The sequence below is a fragment of the Hippocampus guttulatus genome, chromosome 3 (assembly GCF_054856545.1).
Source record: "Hippocampus guttulatus isolate MCC_2025c chromosome 3, RoL_Hgut_1.0, whole genome shotgun sequence".
Taxonomy (NCBI): Eukaryota; Metazoa; Chordata; class Actinopteri; order Syngnathiformes; family Syngnathidae; genus Hippocampus; species Hippocampus guttulatus.
The window spans coordinates 22921417-22937816 of NC_141263.1; the positions used below are offsets into that span (position 1 = coordinate 22921417).

Below are 16400 nucleotides of genomic sequence, written 5' to 3' on the forward strand. Positions count from 1 at the left end.
CTCCAATATTCAGACTCTTGTTGTTGAGATGAAATCCGGAGGGTTCTTGTTCTGGTGGATGAATAGTGACGCAAAGTTTGAAGACCGAAGTGGTCATGAACTACAGTCGCACAGGTGTCGCCACCATGACACCACATTGACAAAAGTTGACAAAATTAAAAACCAATTGACAAAATTGAGCAAATGTAGCAAACATCAAAAGGAAAGAACAGCAAAAAAATGATGGGAGTAACAAATGGATAAAAAGTAAAAACTGGCAAAATGAAAAAAAGTGACATGTAAAAACACATTCCAAAGGAATATAAACAAATGTTCAGGAAGCATGCGGGGGGAAATTTCAAAAGTCCTTAAAGATTTACAAAAAATGTGTCTTTACTTTTCATCCATTTCATTTAAATGGATAAAAACTAACACATTTATTCATATAAAAACCAAAAAAGCCCAAATAAAAGAATGCAAACTACATTAAACTAAAAACCAATTTCCAAATAAGTAAAATTCAATTTACAACAGGTTCGAATAAAATTATGAATAAACTAAAAACCACTTGACAAAAAGTAGAATAAAAAATACACAAACAAAAAGTAAAAACAGTGTTACAAAAAAGTGAAAAATTGAAAAACAGTGTTTTCAAAACATTTATCTCATCAAACATTGACCCAAATAAGTGCGGGGAAAAAGTGAAAAGATAGGAAAGGAAAAGCTAAATTAAATAAAACTACAACATAAAGCATTGCCAAACAAAATTATAAAAGTAAACAAACTAAAGGCAATTAACAAAAGCGCAAATTAATTTACAATGGTTAAAATGTTACAAGTAGAAAAATAGAAGTTGTTTAGCTAAATTTACACATACGAAGAATTGCTGGCATAAGTTAAAAAATAAATAAAAAAGAAAGATTCACAGAACTAGATGGATTTTTTTTTAATGTGTAACCTATTACCAAAATGAAACAAAATATTGGGTGGCTTGGGCAACACAAAATGTAAACATGATTTGCTAAAATACAAACACATACATAAAAGTATAAATAAATGGAACTGATTGCAGCTGTTCGCTCAAAACACAAGCCAAAGAAAAAGCAAAGCAAGACAGAAAGGTTTGTGTACGTGGACACACTTTCTCTTTGTACGTTGCCCCACAAGGGAACGTTCAACATCAGCACAACACACCCCCTTCGTCTCGCTCTCTCATTTCAGCTCCACAAGGTGTGCCTGTGTTCATCACACACACAAAACACCCGCACACACATTTTGAGTGTGTGTGTGTGTGCACGTGTGTGTGTGAGAGCCAGCAAGGTGCATTGCAGTGTGCCCTCTACTTGGGCCCAACATTTGGGTAGTGCTCTGGTGTTGGTTGACAGTTGGGCCATATATGGCACAAAGCATCCTTTATGTGTGTGTGTGTGTGTGTGTGTGTGTGTGTGTGTGTGTGTGTGTGTGTGTGTGTGTGTGTGTGTGTGTGTGTGTGTGTGTGTGTGTTTGAGTTTGAGAGGTGAGCTCTGTTACAATGTACAAAAGACTACCTTCCTCTCTCTCTCTCTCACACACACACACACACACACTGCCAGCAAGTGAAAAATAAATAGGGAAACCAAATACTGTGTGATGTCTAAAAATGCATGATTGTAAAAATAAGACATTTTGAAACATGACAAAATTGTAAAAATAAATGAAAGTGAAACGCAAAAAGTTACAAAAGCAAAAATCCATTTACAAAAAAAAAAAAAAAAGAATTACAAAACAGTAAAAGCAAATTTCCTGTGTGAAAATGCATCTTAATATCTGGGAGGAAATTTTTAATGTGTGATTGCAAATATTAAAAAAAATCCAATTTAAAATTTTTTTTTTTTTTAAACTGAAAGACACAAAGTATGTAAGGTAAAATGAACTTTTCAGAAAAGAAAACTGATAACAAAATAAAACCAAAATTGATCTGTGAAAATGTGTATCATATTTTGACGGGGGGAGTATAAAAAAAAAAGTTTAAAAAATGGTGTAACTCGTGCTTCCAGATGCTTGGAAAGACCTCCAGTGAGTGACGTGGGAGCCATCATGTGGAATTCTGCCACAGAGGGGAGGGAGCATCGGCGCGAATGTCGGGGTCGGTCAGGAAGGAGTACCCTTGGGACCTTGGTCTTTATATAGTCGCATGAGTCGTGGGAAAAAACAGTCCGGTGTACTTGTTTTTCCAGGCCTGCATGGGAGCTTTTACTCCGGGGGGAACGTTGCGGCAACTTTCCCTGAGTTACCCCGAAAACGCCCTCCTTTTCGGCAGGATTTGAACTTGGGATGGGGGCGGAGGGAGAGGGGGAGTCGAGGGGGCGCTGTCGCCACGGAAACCAGTGACAGCCCCCAGGTCTCTGTGTAATAAAGAGGGAGAGAGGAATGTGAGGCTACGCGGTGGCATTGTTGAGCAAACATCTCAGGAACGCACACACACACACACACACACACACGCACGCACACACACAGCGGAACTTTTTTCAAAGCTGTCCACACCGTACCCAGTCTAGCAACTGACTTCCTGGTGTGCACCTGCAGCGGACACTCAGCAACATTCAACAATGCCATTGGGCCAAACTTGTATGAAGAAGCAAACAGTAATTTACCAAAAATAATCTGCAGAAAATAAAAAACTACCAAATTGAATTTTTCTTTTTTAATGGAGAAAAATATAAACTAGCAAAACCCTATTTACAAAAAGTAACATAGTCTTGAATAAGAAAATTACCTGAAAGTGAAACTACAATATATTTTACAAAATCAACATTAAAAAGTCAAAGACAAATTTAGAAAACAAGAAGAAAGAATGCACAAAGGTTAAAGACACATTTTAAAAATATATACAAAGAGAAAAAAGTAATGTGCAAAGAAGTAAAAACAAATCTAGAAAAAAACAAAAACTAAATTTACAAAAGTGCAAATAAGTAAATGCAAAAATACAGAAAGTACAAATAAATGCAAAAAATATTTTTTTAAATGACAAAAAGTTAAGACAAAGAGGCAAAATGTTTAAAAATGGCAAAAAGTTAGATGCCTACTAAAAGTAAAAAACTATTCTGGGAAGACAAATTACAAAGTAAAAAATGTGAAATGATAAAAAATATGTAAAATTAAAAAGAGCGCAATTTAAAAAAAGTAGCAAATCCTAAAACAATATGTATAAAATGCTTTAAAAAAAGAACAGCAACAACAAAATCATAAAAATACATACTTACAATACAAAATGTAAGAAAGTCACTCAAACACCAATTTACAAAAGTAAAAAGTCAGTTAAAAATTCACTCCACAAAATTCTTTTTGGAAGATTAAAAAGCCTGCTGCAAAATGACAAAGAAATGTACAAAATGATCAACTAAATATAGAGACAGTAACCAGTGTTAAGTTGTTTCCTGAGGCACACAAGTTAGAATTCAGTATTGTTGCCTGGCAACCACACTGGAAAAAATTAAAAACACCAGCAGATTCTATAACACCTTGTTCTTTTTTTTTTTTGGTTTGTTTTGTTTTTCCTCGCTGATTGTCCTCACATAGTCTATCCTCAACAGCTGCAGGATGAAAAAAAACACACCGAGGCAGTTTATTTGGTACATCTGCATGATTTCCCGACACCTAGTGATTGAGGTGCATCCAAACATCCAATATCCATCCATTTCCATCCATTTTCAGCTTTATCCTCACAAGGGTCGCGGGGGGGGTGCTGGAGCCGATCCCGGCCGTCTTCAGGCAGTAGGCGGGGGACACCCTGAACCGGTTGCCAGCCAGTCGCAGGGCACACATAGACGAACAACCATTCGCGCTCACAATCACACGTCGGGACAATTTCGAGTCTTCAATCAGCCTGCCATGCATGTTTTTGGAATGTAGGAAGAAACCGGAGTACCCGGAGAAGACCCTCGCACGGAGAACAAATGTAACACTTTCAAGTTGAGCTTTTGTTAAATCGACCCCGAACGTGGAAAGTGTGAAACGGTTTGAAGTATTGGAATATGAGTTCTCAATAATAGCTCTTAATAATTATAATAAATTCAATTACTTTCCTGGTATAAATTCTTCGGCTAAAATTTCCTAGTCTCATGAAATGAACTGCTGGCTGTTTTATTGTCAGCAGCAGAAGTGCAACCGGCGCTCTCCTGCCACCTAGTGTTTGTGTGTGTGTGTGTGTGTGTGCGTGTGTGCGTGTGCGTGTGCGTGTGCGTGTGTGTGTGTGCGTGTGTGTGCGCGTGTGCGCGTGTGTGAGTGTACATATACATACAAAAAGAACCTGTGATAAGTGAAATCCGTGAGGTATTCATCTTTATTTTTTATAATTATTATATATACAATAGAATACTGTATTGAATTAAAAAAAAATTTCAGGCCCAAACATTTAAAAACAATATATATATACTGTATATATATATATATATATATACACTGTGTGTATATATATATATATATATATATATATACACACGTATATATATATATATATATATATACAGTATATATACAGTATAAATATTTTACTGACAGTTTTTAGAAATATTGTACAGAACGTTTCGTCGACATTGTGGGTTTTGTCATGGAGAAAATTTGGTGAAAAAAAACAGCACCAAAAAAAACCCATTCTGTGAAACACTGAATCCGTGAAAGATGAACCTTGTTATTGTGAGGAATTACCGTGTATATATGGATATGTATTTGTGTGTGCTACCATATAAGCGTATATTGATAAAATATGTGGCGATGTACAACAATCTCATCAGGCCCTAAGGTATGACTTGATATGGTTTGCTGCTATTTTAATATTGAGTATCGTAAAAATGAACGAACTGCAACGCTTTAAACTGCCAAATGCCCAAAGAGCTTTTTTTGATGGAAATCAAGTGAATGTGTGCTGATTTGTGATCGTGCCAAACAAAAACAAAATAATAAAAAATACACAGCAGCATACGGTGCCTCGTTTGGCAGTGTAAAAGAAGATAATCTTTTATTTTCTTTTATACATTGTACAAACATGCACAGTGGTTCTTCACGTGGAAATTGAGATGAATAACAGTGATGAAAACGACGAGGAGAGCACAAATCTCAGGCAAAGTTGTTTTTGAGGAAGTTGATGAGTCCGTTAGTGGACGCGTCATGGGAGTGCACCTCGGCGGCATCCTGCAGCTCAGGCTCAATCTTCTTTGCCAGCTGCTTGCCCAGTTCCACGCTAGTAACATACAACATAAGATTAGGAATAAATAATTATACTAATAATAAAATCAAATGGAATTACCTTTGAAAATGTGACAGTGAAGTAAAAAAAAAAAAAGTGCCTCACCCCCACTGGTCAAAGCTGTTAATCTCCCACATCAAGCCCTGGATGAAGATTTTATGCTCATACATAGCTGAAAAAACACACATCATTTTATTTAAAAAAAAAAAAAAAAAGATCCATCTTCTGACACCAGATGACCACACTTCAGATTTCCCATATCGTAAGTATGGAGCTGTATGGCTGCTTTTACAGGGATAATATTGCCCACCTGTGTGTTTGCAGCGGAGACGGACCCCACTTCTAACACCAATTTGGTGAGTGACCCTATCTGACTTGAGTACTTTGCGTTCCAATGACACCAATTTAGGGACTAACTGTTTATTGTTGTAGTTTGCATTGCAATGGTTGAATGATCCCCCCCCCCCCCCACACACACACCTCTGACACCATTACGGAATCAGAAGTGGGAGGCTACACTCATATTTTCTGCACTTGTGTGTTATAATGCGGGAGCCGTTTATTTTGCATTCATAAAAATTTTCATGTTCAGTTGTGTATTTGCGGCATGCACCAATCCAACTTCTTACACCAAGGTGGTGAGCAGCCCCAGCTAAGGAGAGAAATACGCATTTGAACAAGAATGGATTTATTATTGTGTGTATTGCTTGCAGTGTGCATTGCAATGACTGACTGACCCCACTTCTGACACCAAAGTGGAGTCACAAGTGGGATTCTATCGTCATGTTTTCTACCCTTGCGTATTATAATTATGAAACTGTTTGTTCTCTTTCATAAAAACAATAATTATGCTCCATTCTGAGTTTGGACTTTGTTCTCACCAATGAGAGCGCCGAGCGTGTAAGGGGTCAGTTTCTTGAAGATGATGGAGTTGGTGGGCCGGTTTCCTTGGAATACCTTGAAGTGCACAACAATAAGTATGATATGAACTGTCATATGAGTTATGGTGTGTGTGGTTGTAACCCACTTTGTGTGGCAGAATCTTTTCCAGAGCCTCCCCAGTCAGCCCACTGGCTTCCAGCTCCTTGCGGGCCTCTTCGGTGGTCTTTCCCCTCATAAGAGCCTCCGTCTGGGCCAAGAAGTTGGCCACCAGGATCTGCAAACCCATAGCATTATTTGAAATACATTGACAGTCATGTATTTTCATGATGGAGGCAAACTGTTTGCTTTTAAAAAGAATGCTCGGTTTTGTGCAATTGCAACATGGACGGATCCCACTTCTGGCAATTTTCCAAGAGCCCTTCTGACGCAAATTTGCTGAGTGGTCCCTTTAGGAATCTGCATTCCAACATAAATCTGGGTATTGTTATAGTTCGATGATGCATTGAAATGGCTGATGGATCCCACTTCTGGCCCCATGAGCTAATGTTGGCTCATGTCCACTTGCCTTGTGATGCAGGTTGTCCCTGACGGGGTGCTGCGACTGTGCCGGGATGAGGAAGTCGGACGGCACCATGCGTGTTCCTGAGTTCCAAGCACAAACCATTGGACTCCGTCATTACGCTGATATCCGAATGGTCTTCCTGTCATTGAGCGGTTTGTTGAGTTGAGGCTACCTTGATGGATAAGCTGGTAGAAGGCATGCTGCCCATTGGTGCCTGGCTCGCCCCACACGATGGGTCCAGTGTGATAATTTACACGAGCGCCGTGCTTGGTGACGTACTTGCCATTGGACTCCATGTCACCCTGTATCCAAAAGAGTCATCAGGATAGGAGGGGTGGAAGTCATCAAATTAACGTTAAACAGTGTGTGGAGTAAAACAAACAAACATATATATATATATATATATAGATATGTAACCAGGTGAACCTTACTTAGACGTTTGTAGTGGAGGCTTCCTTGTTTAACAAATGTAGCACTGTCACTTTAAGAGCCACACTAGATCAAAACACGCGGGAACATATGCACCGTGTGAGAATCAGACCAGTAAGGGTGACATGCACGTGAAGGAGGGTAGTCGCTGAACTGTGCCCACTGCTTTCCCCAACTTCATACACCCATGATCGTCGTCGTAACCCTGGCGATATTCAGAGCACAATATCTGGAGTGGTTTGGTTTGGAGTTTGAAATCTACCACTAGTGAGTCGTGTGAACAGCTGTACAGCGTAAGTGTTCGCAATGTTACAAGATGTAAATATGTTTTTTTGACTGTGAAATTATATGAACTGTGTTATCTGTTCTTTAGAGGGGAGATCATTTGTGTTTGTCCACGTGCTTTGTACACACCCAACACACCGGAACACATCGAGTAAGTGTGGCTGCATCTCAAAACATTGGGTTGTAATGATTATTTGTTCTGCACTAAGAAGTATTGTGGCTTGGAAATAATGGACTTTTATTTCTGTTTCCCTATTAACTCATTCACTCCCAAAGACGTTTTTAAACGTCTTTTCAGACTGGGTCCAGAATTAGCTGGTATTGAATGAGTTAAGCAAGCCACTGCTGTTGTCTATTGTGGCGTAATTGTCTTTAATCTGTTAAATGATTTTCTTTGATCTCTTAGATCCCTTTTCGAACTCTTTTAAAATTCAGTTTACATCTCAGACTTTCATCTTAAAGCTGTACAATTTCTCATTGTTCACTCGGGAATAAAGCCCACATGAAAATTATTTCCAGAGACTCGGCTACATATAGATATATATATATTCTAAAAAGAAAATGTTGCAGTTGCTTCGCACTGGCTGACGATCACATTTCTGACACGCTTGTGTCTACTACTTGAAGAATTACAATGCATTGTGGAGATTTTGGACTGGCACAGATTCTGTTCAAATTCTTAAATCAAGGGAACAAATTTTTTTTCTTCCGTCATGTAGGTGTTAACCTGCTGGAAGTAGGCAGCAAAGCGGTGCATGTACTGGTCGTAGGGCAACATGGCGTGGGTCTCTGTGTGGAAGAAGTTGATGTACCAGATGCCCAGCAGAGCGAGCAGGACTGGAGCATTTTTATCCAAGGGAGCTGTGTGGAAGTGCTTGTCCTGCAGAGGTGAGTTTAAAATGTTTTTAAAAATTATTATCATTTTCTCTTCATGCAAAATTGATCTCCTGAATGACCTACCATCCAGTGGGCGCCTGCTAGCAGCTTCTCAAAGTTGTCAAAGCCTAATGATAAGAAAAAAAAAAAGATGTCAAAACAAGAACATGCTTCCCAGTGATTGGTGTCATGTTGCAAAAATAGCTCCCAGAAATGGTTCTTTTATTGCGCATCAAAATATGTAATAATAATTACTAATGAATAATAAAACAAATTAGTACAATCATGGCTAACAGTGAAATAATTCATGAATAAATGTGAACCAAGGAAAATTTACAAGAATTAATTTCTTTATCCTCTTTATTTTTTTTAATGTTTTATCGCCGTGCCAAAGCATATGAGAAAACTGTATTGACATTCTTATTCTTTTCATTTTATTATAATTGTTAATATTATTTACTGTATACAATTTAAGACTTTTTTTTTCATTCTATGTACTTAGAAAGTTGTCACATTTTTACTTTATTTTATTTAACGTCAGCGGGAAAAGAAAAAAAAATAAGCAAAAAGTGATGATATGGTTCCTTGCCCAGTAAAGGGTCACATAACAACTTGTACTGTACAAACCAATGTGCAAGGCAATGGCCATTCCAATCGCTGACCACAAGGAGAAACGTCCCCCAACCCACTGAAAGGGCAAAACATAACACTATTTAACAAATGCATTTATATCCAAATCAAAAGCAATAGCCAAAACATGTGACATAGTGACACAAAACCACTGTACTTAAAATAGCAAGCAAATGCAGCTCTGTGACCTTTATCTATGGGCCAGTCTGCACAGTAACCTTTGCAAGGGAGAAGGTCACCGCCAATAATAACTGAGGGGGTTGTATGAGGGGAGGGCCTCTGATTACCCGCCAGCTCCGGGCTCGAGAGCCCAGTCCTGGTCACAAAGTTGCACATACAGACATACACATACAGAAAGAGCACTCACGTCCCAGAACTCAAACATGTTCTCTGTGTCGATGCCGAAGTCCTTCACTTTGGGCTGAAAGATAGAGAGGTGACATTGAGTGACAATTAGCGAGCTAGCTAACTAGATAGCTAGCTAGCCTGATAGCTAGCTACCTAGCTAGCTAGGTAGATAGTTTTGGTTATGTAGATCACGTGACTTACACCATTGGTGGACAGAGCGACAAAGTGTTTTGCTACAGCATCTTTCTGTGGAGAAATGACAATATGGTCACTATTTGTTGTTTAGCCAGCATGAAAAGGACGTCTGCTGTCCAAGCTCACACTCACGTCTTTGGCGTGCTCCAGGAACCACGCTTTGGCCGACTCGGCGTTTGTGATGGTCTCCTGAGTGGTGAAGGTCTGACAAAAATTGCCATTAAATGGAAAACACATACGTTAGATGTATGGAAGTCTCTCAATTGTCTTTGATGCAGAAATATGTACATGCTGCGCTGTGTTAAGTGACGAGAAGACAAAATATTTCTGTTTTTAAAATTGTATCTACAGTTTGTATAAACGCCTTAGGTTCATCAAAAACTCAAAACAAGTTCATTAGATTCACGCTAAATTGTCTTTCATGTTTTATGAAACATGCATTAGAATCATCAAGCCCTTAAATTGTCTTCGCCAACCCACAGTTGTAGCCCCTCTAGTACCTTGGAGGCAATGATGAAGAGAGTGGTCTCGGCATTGAGCTGCGCTAGCGTCTTGGCAATGTGTGTCCCGTCAATGTTGGACACAAACCACACGGCGGGCCCATCCTTAGAGTACGGTTTGAGGGCCTCTGTCACCATCAGGGGCCCCTGCCATTCACCAAATTGCGTTGGAAAGTGTTAAGTATATACGCTACTTTCGAGATGAACTTGATTTGACCTTCAAACTTCTCAATGTGCGTCCAAAACTGTTCGTTTCAGTTCATTATGGACAACTTGGTGGATTTGAACAAGGAGCAACAGTCGTTTGATTCTTGAAAGGATCGATACATTTCTTGGTGCGATTTTAAATATTTTAAATAGTGGTCCTTGTCTTGATTCAGACATGTATCTCTACTATTATTTGATAGTTATTTTCTTATTACGATGAGAAAAAAACCCAATAAAAAAAAACAAGTGCACATAACCTTGACTCCAGAAGGGGAAGCCCGCCCAAATTCCAAATGCCGAGCACATAAACACAGATTAAACTCGGAAACCTAAGAAGGCCACCCATCAAGCGCCTTGCTATCTTGAAGTTTTGAAGAGCATCGCCGACAGTTTTATTTTCTGTCTACTCCCCTCATCTGCTCCCCTCGCAGGATGAGGGAGAAGTTGCTCTTATCACATTGCGAAGGGCAGATGTTTAGAGGGCTTCCATTCATAATTATCTGGTTACAAACATGTTGCTATTCCAAATTCCTGGGATCATGGCTCAATCATCTGCAAATTTTGATGTTCAGCTCCATGTTAGAGAACATCAGGTTGCACAAAAAGTGCTGAAACACTTAACAGTTGAACATTTACATTCAGAAGTTTAGAAAATGTAAGTAGTTTATGTAAAAAAATTTTACTCACAAGATCCGATCCTCCTATTCCAATATTGACAACGTTTGTGATGCTCTTCCCTGTGTAGCCCTTCCAATGACCGCTACGAACCCTCTGCAAAAAATAAAAATGAAAAAAGAAAAACACACAAAGAACCAGATGTGACTTCACATTTTTTTCTTTTATTTCATGTTTGCTGTGGCATTTTACTCACATGACAGAAGTTCTTCATCTTGTCCAGAACCTTATTAACATCCGGCATCACATCTTTGCCGTCCACCATTATGGTAGTGTTGGAGCGGTTTCGCAGAGCCACGTGGAGCACAGCACGACCCTAAAGCACATTGACACGTTCATAAATTCAACCAAAATTCGCAAACTCACATTTTAGGTTTCATCTCCTTCCAGAAATGTTCAATAGCGTTTTGATCAGTGCTAATCACAATAGTCCCGCGTTTTGCGTGTTTGTAGCTGTGAGATTTGGTTCTTTATCCTGTTGGGAGACCCAGGACCTTTGGCTGAGACCAAGCTATCTGACAGTTGGCATTTCACTAGGGAATGTCCTGATAGTATTGAGAATTCATTGGTACCCTGCACAGATTCAAGATACCCTGTGCTGGATGCGGTATTGTAGCCCCTTCATCCAGCGTTCTTCTGTTGTGCCTATAAAGAACAAAAAACTGATATAACTTGTCAAAAAGCCTCAGAATGGCCTGACAGTCTTGAGGATACATTGTACAGATTCAAGACACCACCTTGTGCCGGATGAAGAAAAGCAGCCCCAGAACACAGCAAGCCGTCTCCATTTTGTTTCTAAATTAGCTGATGTGACTGGCAAAAAAAAAAAAAAAACCCTTCAGAAGGCCTTGCCCTTAGTCTTGAAATGTCATTGTACCCTTCATCGATTCAAGACACAGACCTTATCCGCCAGTGTTAGTTTCTTTTATGTTTTTTATATCAGTAAACATGATCTGATGTGACTTGACAAGTAATCCGGAATACACTGATCGTCAAAATTTCACTGCACCCTCCATAGCTTCAAGATACCCTGTGCCGGAAGTAGCAAAGCAGCCCCAGAACACAACTGAGCCTCTTCCGTGTTTCCCAATAGGTAAGGTGTACGTTTCTTTTTGTATCCAGTATAATTTCTGGGCCTGTAAACATGAGCTGATGTGACTTGTCAAAAAGCTCCAGAATGCTTCGATAGGCTTGACATTTCATTGTACCCTGCAAAGATTCAAGACTCCTTTTGCCAGACGCAGCAAAACAGCCCCATCAGCCAGTGTTCTGATATTTGTATGCTTGATTTTTGGTCAGTAAAGAGAGAGCTGATGTGACTTTCCAAACAGCTCCAGGTTTCCTTTATAGTCGACATTTCATTGTATTCTGCCAAAATTCAAAACCCAGAGCAGTGGCCTCTATAAAATCCTTTACAGGCAGTGTGAAAGGGGCAAGTGACTACAACTATCGTGAGCGATGATGAAGTTCCTCTTGTCACATTGAGCACCTCAGTGAAGTTGATCTTTTCTCCGGTGAACATGGTCTCTCTGGCCGCTTCCATGCCTCTCGACTTGGCCTGCCAAAGACACAAACCACGTGGTCCGTTAAAGAACACAGAAAATGTTGATATTTTGCACTCCAGATGATTTACCAGCTCAACCAGCATCTTCATGACTTCTTCGGTGATAAGATTTTTGGAGTAGTCCAATAGGATGTCTCCATCATCGGTCTGCAGGGTAAGGCTGCAGAAAAGAGAAACGTTGGTGCTTTTTGGGGGACCGGAACATTTCCATTCATTTCGGAGCGGAAAATGCATTTGAAGTTCAAGGAAGTTCAGTAATAAGCTTATTCACAGAACAAATGAAACTTGTGAGTTAAGGTACCGTTGTTATTGTTATTGAATTATATTTTTTACTGCTGTAACACTAAATCTTCCACTTAATTTAGCCTTGACTTTTATTTATACTTCATTTAGCTCGAACATATCACAATTTCAGTTTCAAGTCAAAGTCAAGTGTCAGTTTTAGTTAAACAAGGCCCAAGTTCGAAAATTGGCGACTGAAATCTGACTTGAGTCAAGTCAGGTCACTCGAGTCACTCCCCTCTGAAGCAAACACAGCATTATGAAGCAGAAGAGCCCGGTTTGGGTGGGATACTTCCTACCTGAATTTGTGGAACCTCTCCTTGTCACTTTCAAACATGTGCCTCATGTTGAGGTTCAAGGCATGGGCCGTGTACCATTCCTGCAACCGCTGGAAGACGGGGTCCTGCGTGAGTCCCATGTTGCTGAGTCCGGAGTTGGGCTGAGTGGGACCGAGGGGGTGAGCGCAAAACATTTTTCAAGGGCCAGCCTGGGCTCCTCCTACTCTTTCTATATTCAGGGCTGCTGCATGAATGTCACACCTCCTCCCCCATGTGTGTCCTCAAGGGTTTGCACTGCATGTTTGGCACAGGTGGCAAAATAACAGTTTTCACACTCTGTACTTAAGTAGATGTACATATAAAAAATCTGATAAAAGTAAAAGTACTGATTTAACTCCTTTACTAAAGTAAAATAGTACAAACTCTTACTCTCTCTCTTTTTTTTAAAGACTTGACCACTCTCTACTTAAATCATCCGCAGTGGGTGGGGAAAAAAAGTATAAAACCTCTTTGACAAAGTCAGGAGTTGAGAGGAGAGGAATCTGTTTTCAAATGTAGGAAGTAAAAGCAAAAAGTCATCAAGAAAATACTCAAGTAAAGTAAAAATATACATTATTATTATTATTATTAGTGTAATCTTTAATAGTTAAACACCAAATGTATGTAGTTCTTTATTTATTTAATTTTAATCTTTAGTCATCCAGGTAAGGCAATTGAGAACAGATTGTCATTTGCTAACCTGGCTGCAGAAAGCAGAGTAAAACAAATCAAAATAAAAACAAATACAAATACATAAAAAATAATCACACACAAAAAAATACAATATGATATAGTCAAACATTTACAGTACATATTTAACATCATAAAATATAATGAATAAAAGGTTCATAACAGTCGAAATACGCTGTGTACAGTATCCCTCATTAACTTTTGAAACTATGATATTTGTATATACAATTATATTAACATTGTTCTGTACTGTAAATACAAATTGAGAATATTGAGGTCAGGTTCCAAATGGTCCCTTGCTGGTGGAAGTGGTGGATCAGCACGTACTCTGTCGACCATCTGGCCAAATAACATATATGTGCTGCAATCGTCTTGATCCAACGTTAGAGAGCGCCAAAACCTCAGTCTTTGTGATGGCCGTTTGATTTAAGTCTTATCTCAGCCTCAGTTTAAGTGTATTCAAGAAATTTGATCTTAATTGTGATTAAATATCAGACATTGATGGTTCGGACTGAAACGAAAAAGCAAAATGTACTCGTACCGGCCAGGTTTCTGTTTGTTGTGAAACGGTGAAGGGACCGGAAGTATTTGCTTTTATTTTTACGACCATCTTGACACTCTCCAGTCAGACTGAAATGTCTCAGGCTACACTGTGAAATGTTCACCGGAAGTGGTGGCTTTTATTACGACATGCTTGACTTAGTCGTCATTCAGACAGGAGATTCGCTGTCAAAGAGGGTGGATGCCAGAGATGGTAAGCGATGCGCCTTATTTCTTTACTACCTCAACATTTTCCTTCCGTTCTATTTCGTTTCTCCCTCTTTATCGAATCAAGCTGGTGTTTATTGAGCTTTGCTGAGTTTTATCGGTCGCGCCTCTGTAACGCTTTTCAGTCGTGTCGCAGAGAGGCTAGCGGGAGCAAAGCTAACGTTAGCCCCGTAGCTACATCGCTAAATCCACTGAGTACACATGAAACATCCGTGCGCCCGTTATCGGACGCACATCCCCCTCACCGACCCCGACCTCACGATTGACAACTTATTTCCACTTACGCTTCTGTGACATGCTTCTTCTAAGTTACGACATGCTGTTGTGGATCTACAACAGTAAAATGTAAACATATTTGCCTGTCTACTATTCTAATCAAAACCACCCACCTTTGCCTCAAGAGGGGAGGAGCGATTCCGTGTTGGTTATTTTTATTTTTTTCACGCCATCAAATTTGCCCCGAGTGAGCACGTCGTCTTGACAACGGCTTAGTGTGAATTGTCGAAGGAAAATAAAAGCGTCATATTAACGAAATGTCGTCATATCGTAATCGGTTAGAGACGCACGTGTCCGATAATGGACCGAGCTAAGTGTGGACTTGCTCACCGTTCATATTCATGGGAGTTCAGTACAAGTTAGCACACTCGTGTTTGATGTTAGCTTGCGGCTAAATAACTAATAGCCTTAGATATAATACAATTATCCTTGTGTTTATAAAACTTGTGCGCGCGGAAGCTATCTAGCGACAATAAGGACGACTGTGTTGTCATTATTATTAGGCTATTATTATTAATAGCTGCGACATAGTGCTCCCGCCGCCGGGAGTTTCGGCGAAACCGACGAGCGAGGAATTTCTGTCAAATAGTGAGCTTTAAAACTATCGCCCGATACGAAACGGACACAAGAACTCTTTCCACTCCTTTCTGGAGTGAACCACCATTAAGAATAAACTAATATAAACCCTAGTCTCTGAGCTGTAAACATAACGCTTGGCACCTGAAGATGAAATATGCCATGAGAGCTCGTGGAATGCGTTTCCTGTTTGGCCCTTTCGCAGACAGACAGAGGGAGAGAGCGTGAAGATATGTCCTGAGTTGCTCAAATCAGTGCACTGTAAAGGCACTTTTCATGTCACTGCTACTTTAAAGGAGAGATTATGCATTTCCCCAATCCCATTTTAACAGCGAGTCCCTTGGTATTTGGGGTTTGCCATTCACATTTTTTGTAACCTGTTTGTTCTTTGTTACTCACTGAAAATTCACCAGAACTGCCCTCCATAATTATAGGCACCCCTGGCTAAGATATGTTCTTTAGTGTCTCTTAAATTCAGCGTTTTCCTAAATAATATAGGACCAAAAAAAAGAGGAAAGTCCAACCTTTAAGTCAAGTGCATTTATCTAGTGTCGAAAAAAAATCCCACATTAAGAAATAATTCTTGATTGTGGATGTTAATATTTTGTACTGTGGCTGCAGTTATCAAATATGCTGGTATTTAGATATCCTACTGAAAATTATTCTCCAATAAAAAAAACCAAAACATTTTTTTTTTACTTGGTTAAAGAAAATGAATAGGGCATACAAAAAAAACATTTCCACTATACAGTGAGCAATCAACTAGTTTTAATTTTTAAGGTGATATTTTAGACATCTCTCCTCGTGGGTTTTGGTCTATGATACGAAGTGACGTCAGAACCACAGCAGGGATTTTTGCCTGCTTAAACAGCACATTTGAATAAGATTTTGAACATTATGTTGTTGACGTCAGTACAAACAGTTTGTAGCGGAAATATAAACACCACAAATACACCCGGGAAGACAATTCAAGTCAGCCATTATGCTGCAACATGCTGTTAGGAATAACTTCAAAAATAAAAGCATGCCGAGGCATTTATGTTCATTATTTGGTAAACTAAGGTTTATTTTAAAATTGGCCTTCTCGTTGTGTGCTACCACCATGCTAGCATGAACAATTGTTGTGGTTGGCTTG

General features: G+C 39.4%; 2 protein-coding genes across 2 annotated transcripts in view; one reads left to right on the forward strand and one right to left on the reverse strand.

The window, feature by feature from the left end:
• Positions 1-4936: 4936 nt before the first annotated feature.
• On the reverse strand, positions 4937-14716 carry gpib (glucose-6-phosphate isomerase b). Its single transcript, XM_086107486.1, has 19 exons — positions 14698-14716; positions 12938-13077; positions 12426-12516; positions 12282-12350; positions 10989-11108; positions 10805-10888; positions 9911-10057; positions 9543-9614; positions 9417-9461; positions 9235-9288; positions 8865-8925; positions 8322-8365; positions 8089-8241; positions 6820-6949; positions 6651-6727; positions 6231-6359; positions 6085-6160; positions 5309-5375; positions 4937-5197 (listed from the first exon to the last, which is right to left on the reverse strand). The coding sequence occupies exons 2-19, from the start codon at positions 13054-13056 to the stop codon at positions 5074-5076; spliced, it is 1662 nt and encodes a 553-aa protein (XP_085963612.1). The 5' UTR covers positions 13057-13077; positions 14698-14716; the 3' UTR covers positions 4937-5073.
• The window catches only part of garre1 (granule associated Rac and RHOG effector 1), a 29478-nt gene continuing 27409 nt past the window's right edge, over positions 14332-16400 (forward strand). The window contains exon 1 of the mRNA XM_086107483.1: positions 14332-14399. The gene's annotated coding sequence lies outside the window, so the exon portion shown is untranslated. The remainder of the gene's footprint in view (positions 14400-16400) is intronic.